The following is a 9,909-nucleotide window of genomic DNA, read 5'->3' on the forward strand; positions in this document are numbered from 1 at the left end:
TCACAGAATAATTGGTCATGTAAATTCATGTGATTGTTATCCCATGGTTCATTATAGCTGCTTGCTATGTGCAGGGGTGGGGCTAGATAGGGGGTGATATTGTATTTACTTGCCTGAACTAAAACAGGATTATTTTCATTGGTGCATACCTTCATACAACTGTTGACATATTATCCGACATTTTTTTTTTGCTTTATTTTTTTAAAAATGGTATCCCACCACTCACACATGTGACATTTCAGCATTTCACCGGTAGTGCTCATAAAACTTTAGTTACAGTTGGAAAGTATACCATGTGTAATATGTGAACAGCATACATGACATATTGTCAAATATAAAAAAAAGAAAAAAGAAAAAAAAAAGAAAAAAGAAAAAGATATGATTGTACATGTACTGTGCTTATTTCTTATTACAAAATATTATCCTGTACAATTCTTATCACCAGATGTAAATACATGGAATACAGTAAATAGCACCTAACATAGGATTTTGTACCTGAAAACAGAATGAGAGGAATATGATGATCAATGATACCAATACACCATACGAGTATTTACTGCCTGTTCAGCCATGAAACAGAAATTTGTTTTTCACTTGTAAACAATGACAATCATACAAGCTTGCATACAAAGTGCATACATACATACAATGTATATTGACTAAGGTCATCCTAATCTCTGAAGAGATCCATTCATATTCACAGAGTGATGGTTGTTGACATGACAGTGAAATGCAGCATATCATTAAAATGCTGTTGGGGAGGGGGAAATTGTCTAACACAAACGCAGCATAATGTCAAGATAAATTGTGTGTTCTGATATGAAACCAAAAATACCCAGCCCTAGTTGTCACATCTCTTTATCCTATGCCTTCCACCTCCAATCTTGTCAGTTGGCCTTCTGGACTAATTAGTGTGTTTCAAATAAAGATATTCACTATGTCATATAAAAGATCTTCTGTAATAAACAAACCAATACCATTCCTCAAAAGGTTCACAATAGGGAAGTATACAACCCCCCCCCCCTTCCACCTAAAGGAAAAAAAAAATCCTAGATTAGCCCACATCAAAATTGTAAAGGCCATGTGCATATTCTCATTGTTTAGGAAAATATTACGGTGCTGAGTCTGTCCAAGTATAAGTAGCAATGTGGCATGAACAGCCATGAGAAGCTGTAGGATGACAGCTAGCAGCAGCAGGATTCTGAGTCTGGAGTCTCAGTCCATACAACAAAGTGTATTGGTAAATGGCACAAGTGACGTCAGATGACTTCTAAATCTAGCAACCGCTGCTTCATTTGTATGGTGTGAACATGGCTAGAGTCAGAGTCATGCTAGAGGCCATTGCAGTCTCTTGGGCTAATGAACAATTACATACTGAACATTTAATAAGGTCATATTGCTGCAATCTTTATCTGAACTTCATGGGGTTGATTAAGATATTATAATAAGTAATAGTTATGGTAGCATTCAAACTGCAAAAGATAATCAATTGTGCTGAGACTGATCTTAAAAAGGAAATTATTAGTCCTAAATTAATATCATGTAAATTTCATAACAGCTTACTGTAGTTGTCATATAAAAGTGATGTATATATTTACATATTATGACTACTGATACAAAGAAAGCATTGTCACAAAACAAAATGCAAGTGAAAATTGGGGAGAGCAACACTCTTTATCCTGTTTCTGAATGAGTGCCCAATCTGACAATTGATAAACTTGATGTAATTGGTATTTGTCTTGTCGCACACAGTGTGACAATAACTGTAATCTCTAACAACAATCTTAAATTGAGATATCAAGGATTAAAAAAAAAACAAAAAACTTTTGATTCGCTAATAGTTGTTCCCAAGTAAAAAGATGTCTCAATCTCATGCTTTTTATCTCCATGGTAACCACAACATCTAGGTCCCACACAAGCATCTCACAGCATGCATATCCAGAGACTCCAACCAGAAAGCTCACATCTGGGACCCCTCACATTAAAGGAGACTTTCTGATCATGTCCACATTACACTGTGCATGTAGCACACATCATTAGCACAGAGCATGGTAAGCCTTGTAGTGGGGGTCCAGCTCGAGGGTTATAGATGCTTTCTGCTCCTATCTTAGTCTTATTTTCAAATCCAGAATACATGTATATGACAAAACTACTTTTGGCAGGATAAAGATAAATTTTATGTAAGAGACACAAAGCTCGAGTGGGAGAAATCCAGACCCCAAAAGGAGAAATTCAAACTCAAGTGGGATTGAGAGAGGGAGATTTTGTGAAATTGGCCTAAAAAATGGGACATCTCTAGCATATCTTCCTATACATCCTACATCTCATCTTTTATCTACCATCCCATCCTGCACATTCAAGATGCTCATTTCATGGTAATCATTCAAGCTGTACAGCCCAGACTATTATCTCACTCAGAATCGAAGTAGTGTCTGTTAGTGAAGATTCCTACAGGGCTTATTATTGTCTGGTTTGCCAAGTTGGTTCCCTAGAGATGTACAGGGGAGATTCTTAAGTCTGCCCTTGGAATTTTCAAATGCCATCTCTATCACCACCGAGCACATTACATGATTGTCAGTAAAGGAAAGGGTGGGGCCTTTCAACATTCTCTCTCCAACTTGCTGTAGATGACATGCTTTCCCCATATTGGTTTGGGTTGCGTTGTTTGTGAGTGTTTGTGTGTGGGAGAGGGCACAGCAGATATTTGATTCTCTCATAGAGGAATAGATATAGCTGTATAGAAGTGTTTTTTTTTATTATGTTATTTTATCATCACATTTCTTTTTTTTTTTTGGGGGGGGGGGTGGACAAGGGTTTTGGGTTTGGGGGTTGGTAATGGCAAACTTTCAAACATATAAGTTTCAAATTTGTGGAATCAAGGTCATCTAAGGTCATTTAAGAAAAATGTAATAATTTTGCTACCACAAAGATGTGTTATCAAAACAAAAATATAGACCTATAATCTTCTTTTTAAGGCAAATATAATTTGTACAAATACAGCGATGTTTCAATTCTGAGATGTAGTTTTTTCTTCTACAAGTTTGGCTCAAGAAAGAAAAGTACTTTTCCTTAGTATGCTTGTTTTAGAGGATAACATACACAGAAAACCCTCGGTCTTGCACTGCATGCCTGACTTAAGTGTTTTTTGTCTTCACACAAGACTACAAATGATACCATCATAGTGAAACTTACGCCTCAATAGTCCAATGACATTTATTACTTTAAGTTTGGAGCTCTAATGTATACATGTATGTATGTATCTGAGATATTACAAGCCTGAACAGTGGTTTGAGAGGTTCCTACTTCAATGAGACAGACATTTCAAAACCTTCTTCTCTCTCTCTCTTGAAAAAAATGAACTGAGACATGAGAGCCACTGAGATCATGAGAACAAAAGAATCTCAAGACACTAAAAGCTTGGTGACAACTCTGAAACATATGACACTGCGCAGTGCGATATAAGACTTAGCCGCAATTCCCAGACTGAAAGACAAGCTGTATGTATGATATAATACAAAACATAAAGCCTGAAAGCAAGGATGCCTAAAACAGTGAGAATACACAGAACATCACGCTCACATACAAACACAAAAATGCCTATGTAGATCCCTACCCATCTGTACACAGTCACCTACTTTATGTACCTTCTCACATATAACTCACTAACACAAAAGTGCAATAACCCTCTCTAGTCCTCACCTTGGTCACCTCCACAAGGGAGTCCAGATACATGTTTCCCTTGGCCTCAGTGCTTCGGTCATCCTTGTGGTATTCCAGTAGGAATGACCGGTCAGCAAGCTGCTTCAGGTAGAAGAACCTCCTCTTGTAGGACTGTGTGTAAGAGTGAAAAAAAAAATGATAAAAAATAATCCAGATGAATCAACCAAGGCATTATTAGCATGTTCACCGGTAAAAAGAAATCAAGTTGGAAGTCAGATATAACTTAAAACACAACAACAGTAAAAAGCATATCCACCAAGGATGAAAATATATAAATTCCCTAGATATGTGTGACATCTGTCCACATACATTGTTAGATAACATCAGGGTGACAAATGAGAAAAGATATCTCAAGATGGAATATAAGAAAAGAAAAAAAAAAACTTTCCAAGCATTGATTAAATGACAATATGGCTTGGGCCATTGATAGACCATTCCAACACCCCACTCACAGTGCCAATGTAACACTGATTTTTGCAAACTTCCAATTTCTTGGTGGTGAGATGCAGATCAAATTAGCAACAAGGCTTGTCATAATGTATACATTGTAATGATCCTCATGGAACAACGGTTATACAGTACTTTGTCAATCACTATTTTCTAGCTGAGCTAACTTTACAAATGGACTGCAGAAAAGATTTTAGATTATCGATTTTAGACATCTTAAACACTATCAGTGAGTTAACTTCTGTTAACAATTGAAATTGGCCGAGCTAACTTTGCAAATAAACTGAAACATTTTAGATCACTGATTTTTGTACAACACATCTTACTGTTGCAATCAAACACTATCAGTGAGTTAACTTTTGTCAACTATTGAAAGTAAATAACTGACATGTAATAAAGGGCCTACGAAATGTAAAAAGTTACTTTCCAGCACATCCACATAATTCCACAATGGGTGGCATGAATATGTATTTTGATGAAGAATGTGTCTTTTTATTTATAACTCAATAAAAATGGTTGCACAGTTTATTCATCATAATAATAAGAATACTGCAGCAGATAAAGACATGAAGTGATGATTTGTAGGAATCTAGTACTACCAATAGCAGAGAGAAGAAAGTATTTTTGGACCAGGATTGATGTAATCATGTTTGCCTTCAGGTGGACTCCCTACTGTGCATAAATTGACATTCTGGTGGGTAGAAGGGTGCCTACCGTTCCCCTGGGCAATTTAGGTTCTCTCATGCTCAGCTAGCTCTACCAAGGTCTTCTGCTTATTACTAATAAAGGGCTTGCTAGAGTTCAAGCATCAATAACATCTTGGGGGAACATAATAACAGAGCAAAACAAGTTCTCTTGCTCAAAATTTAGATGAATGTATTTAATGTCATTGCCCTCTTTATTGACAATTTAAGCATTCATGAACTGGGGAAAATCTAACAAATATATTCATGGCATGTGCTTTGGCCATCATAATCCTGAACATATCTTTATATGGTATATCATGACCAATTGTCTTCATGTTCTCAAGAACACACACACACACACACAGATAAATAAATTGCATGTGTTGATGGTTTACCTGATGATATTACAATACAAAAGAATGTTCACCATATCTTAATTTTACTTTACATCATCATGTGCATCTGCACACTGCAGCTTGCAAAAATGCAACATTTGTAACCAGGCCTGTTTGTAACCACATGTCATGACAGAAGGGATTGCATGAATGGATGGAGGCTGGATGGAGCTGGATGATGAGCAGGAAGATTTAGCAACAGAGGGAATTAAAGAAGTGAGTGAATTGAATAAAACTGAGTCACTAAACCTCTGTACAAGTCTCAGGTATGGATCCAAACTAACTTTACTTCCATTCACTGTTTAGTTCAGGATCACGGACTGGTAAATTAACAATTTCCTATCTTTACAACACAAGAATGGAATGAGTCATTTTACAAACTCTGGATTTAATATCAATTGCATCATCATGTATTAATATGCATTCACTGATTTCCATAATGCTTAGCAATGAGTATCAATTGAAATTCAGCATTGATGTATGTTAGCTTTGATAAAGACAAGACACGATCATTAGATGTAATCATGCCAACTCACAATCCACTCATAACAGGGGGGTGAGAAGCCCTGCTCATAAACTAGCATTTTACAATCACAGCATTCTCTAATTTAAGAAATTCATCAGTATTTCAAACAACATGCCAAGAGTTGGTTCTCAACACAACCCTATGCACTGAGTGAAGGACCCTAAAAGGCACTTTGAATAGGTCATTACATATGTAGAATCAATGGCATTGCTCTACCATCACCGACAGTGACTCCCTACATGACTTCATGGTCAGTGTAAAGCAGCACACAAGAATGAAGGCATTTATTCGTCTATGCCTAGAAGACAACAAGTCTTCATCACCTACATATAAACATCTTTCAATCTGTTGTCTAGAATCAACTCTAAGATACTCTTAAGATCTAAAACCGATTTGAGGATATTTGCCCTTTGAGACTTTCTTTAGATATGGAAATTAATGCCATTATTGCACAGCAGGATATTGTACAGCAAATGAAAGAACAGCAAGGAACAATTAAATGAGATATTCAATGACATCACACATCATAGTCACACAAGTTCAATGAAATTATTTTTCTTTCTCAAGAGGGATTACTTAAACTGTGAATGAAAATCCATTCAGCAGTTCCATGAAAGCTATAGTGTGAATGCCTAGATAACATTGATGCTTTGTGACATTTCTTTCCTTTCCTTTTCAAATCACCCATGGAACTATCTTTGACAGATTATGTCTTCAGGTTATAGATCTACACCCAAGGTATTCTTATCTTATCTCATTTTGTTTTTAATGAATACTGCCAAAGATCAGACTAAGAGATAGGAAGATTTCTTTTTTTCCACACAAAATCCATTGAAATTTGTCTAAAAGACATCAGATAATGTTGGATTGAATACAAAGAGCATGTTTTGCATGTACAAACAGGTAAACATACATACACCACATCTATAACAACAATCAAAACGGTGCTGCTTGTTCACTTTAATTCTAACTGCTGATAGATAGAAGTTGCATATTTTGAACAATTTGCTCATAATTTAATATACACTGTAAAAGTGGATTTTTTTTTTTGCGTGAGTGATTTTTCTTGCATTTTTAATTCAGAATTAAGATATCACCTACAGACAAGCAAAAATATTTGCATGCTTTTCTTTTTGTGTCAGTTTTTGTGGCGTGAAATGCGTAAAAATTTCAACACCACTAAAATTTCCATTTTTACAGTATGCTGTCCTACAAGTCCCATGCAGATGTCAGAGTGCAATGTACAGTCCCTCAGCATTCTAAAACACCATGCAATGGCATAATTATTAACATTATTATAATCTATCCATCGCTCACTGTTACACTTATGCCACACTTAGTAACAAAACGACCTCAAACAAATGATGCCATTTTTGCTATCCTGTGGTACCCAATACATGCGGAAAATCAGCCATTTTATTCAATTATTACAAGTACTTTCTTTTCTTTTTTTATGCACTGTACTGTGGGTCACCCCCAAATGGGTGAAAGCAATTTTGAGTGCTTGATGCAAATATTTTGCAGCACAAATGTACAAAAACTCTGTGAATTCCCCTGTGATTACGGTTCTAGGGTCTCCCAATCTAAAGGGGAATCAAATTCTCTTCATTCTCAAAAATACACTGTAGAATTTGAAGTGCCAATTTCTTCCATCGAATACAGTAATGTTATAGTCAAAGAGTGTACACGCCCTTTGCATTTCTTTTAAAACCCCTGTAACTCTGACAAGCTTTCATGACATTATAATCAATGATATTGTATGACACGATCAGAAATTACCTACCACTTTTTGCACAGATTAAATGAGCGGGCCTAACTCTTTCCTTATCATTCCCTCATAACTAAATGATTATCAAAAAGTACTGATATCATCATTATTTTTGAATTCAAGTTGAACATGTCATAACAATTGGCATGGGATCATAATCTGTCATTACTAAAATTTGGCTGTCATAATATCATTGATTAAAACCTTTACATCTTATGAACATGAGATGGTGCTACACTACACCATAAGCCAGGGTATGATGGTATCCTGGCTCACGGCATGTCAAATCAAATTTTTGCATTTGCTTGTGTCATATATTAACAGATTAACATACTGATTCCTGGTTTTGTTGATTGCAGCACTTAAAGCTTACTTCGTGGCACTGTACTTTTGGTCAGTACAAGTATGTCTGCTTGCATAATGATATATGGTGTAGTGAATGCACACTGCTTTGTGAACTGTTATTTGCAATTATTATTTGTTTAGTTACTGAGCAAATAAAATTAATTTATAAATGTAAACAAAGAGAAAAAGAAACCATACAGATGACACAATGCAATAATAACATGGTGAAGTATTAATATAAGTGCCCAAATGCTGCATGCTGCATGTGAAGAGTGCAAGTTTAGCGTGTTGCTGCTTCAAACTAAAATTGTTTGACTAACAGGTGTGGGTGGCCAATGAGGGCCCCCTGCCCTGCACATCATACCTTGGAAAAGGGAAAACTAACAGCTGGCATCAGAGATGAATTATCATTGACCTGCTTCGGAGGGTAGACGGCTGAATTCTTGAAGGAAAAATGATTCATAGTCATGATATTCCATAAATCCAACCTGCATCAGGCTTTCCTACTTAGTGCTCAATATTTATATTAGATACATGTAGGTCTTCAAAGCATGAGTTTCTTTAATTTTAGAAACATTGTGTAAGGGAGGAAGGCCCAGAATATATCTTAATAATTAGTGTTCTAGTTTGTTTCGGATGACGACAAAACTCCCAAATCGTGTTTGTTATTATTTATGAAACACATTTCTAGTCATGCAAATAATTATGGACTGTTCTGACATTTCTAGCTATTACCCTCCATCAACATTGCACAAAACAGCCGTGTCACCAGGTCTTTATTTTCTAATTAAAAAATGCAGCTCTCAAAACACTTTCACAAAAGAGTAGGCCTATGTTCCAACATACACTATATTCACTGTATACACACACACTCTGGTCATTTTATTTGGTTTGTCATGAAAGTGAATACCAGCTCAAGCTATGCTCTGCCTTTCAATATGTGCTGTACAAGTCAAACACATTTTGCCATCAAAGGCAAATTCTGAATCAAGCCAAACTTGATATTTTGGAAACTAGCCATGACTGGGCTCATATAATTTGAGAACTGAGGAATGAGGAAATATAACCATATTTTGTTTTCAGATACTCTGAAACAGCTCAAATAGTTCAAGACATGTTTCTAAACATGTTAACAAATTATGTTGGCTCCTCTATGAAACTGCTCTTTACTCAAGTACTGCAGTATGCCGCACAGACTCCACACTAACTATAGATCATCCTGGTACAACTCTCAGTATCTACTCCGCCATCTGCACGAATTGTCAAGTACATGTAGCTTCAATTTTACTTGTCATGGAAATATCATACCTAGCACAGAATCAAATAGCCAATGTCTGAACACATCACTGTTGTCACACTGATTCTGATGTGTTCAAGATAACTGTCAAAAGTGAAGATTGATTTCTTGACCTGGACTATACAGTTTTACAGTTTGAGAAGGCACTCTGGAGTGCAGGATAAAATTGGCTGTGCATACATTGACATTAAGGCACAGACGAGGTGCCAGCTTGAAGCCTGCCTTAAGATTACTAGTCTGTTTACCTCAACACTGCCTAACCTTTTTACCCCCCCCCCCCCCCCCCACCATATTGCCTATTATACAATAATCTTAGAGTGAACCTCCGGCAATTGGCTTGTTGATTAAAAAAATCATATTTCAGACTAATTGACATGGAAGGACATGTCTACACTGTACATGGCCATTGCCTCACTCCCTTTACCCCTACACTGCCATGGGCAGAGAGGGTGCTAAGACTGAAACACATGACAATGTACCAGATACTCAAAGTTAATATGAAAGGTATGTTGTACTTCATGTAAATGATGGACTAATATCCTGGAACATAATCTCCATCAAATTGGTGGTTTTCAATGTGACCACGCATCAAAGAAGTAAAGTGGAATGTAGTGTGGTTTTTAAATCAATTGAAGCTCTGGTTTACATACAGGGGCTTACAAAGTGGTAGAAAAGAACACACACATTATTAGTAAAGGGTCAGGAATAGCAAGCTGAGCACAATG

General features: G+C 36.4%; 1 protein-coding gene across 1 annotated transcript in view; it reads right to left on the reverse strand.

Moving 5' to 3' along the window:
* Nucleotides 1–8,529, reverse strand: part of LOC139710850 (dedicator of cytokinesis protein 9-like) — a 119,831-nt gene extending 111,302 nt beyond the window's left edge. Inside the window, exons 1-2 of the mRNA XM_071622772.1 lie at nt 8,252–8,529; nt 3,700–3,831 (exon numbers count right to left, since the gene is read on the reverse strand). Coding sequence (XP_071478873.1) covers nt 3,700–3,831; nt 8,252–8,356 — 237 coding nt within the window. The 5' untranslated portion in view covers nt 8,357–8,529. The remainder of the gene's footprint in view (nt 1–3,699; nt 3,832–8,251) is intronic.
* Between the last annotated feature and the right edge of the window lie 1,380 nt (nt 8,530–9,909).

Source organism: Diadema antillarum, unplaced genomic scaffold (assembly GCF_040938485.1).
Source record: "Diadema antillarum isolate AM-2024a unplaced genomic scaffold, OU_Dant_1.0 seq00001578_RagTag, whole genome shotgun sequence".
Classification (NCBI taxonomy): domain Eukaryota; kingdom Metazoa; phylum Echinodermata; class Echinoidea; order Diadematoida; family Diadematidae; genus Diadema; species Diadema antillarum.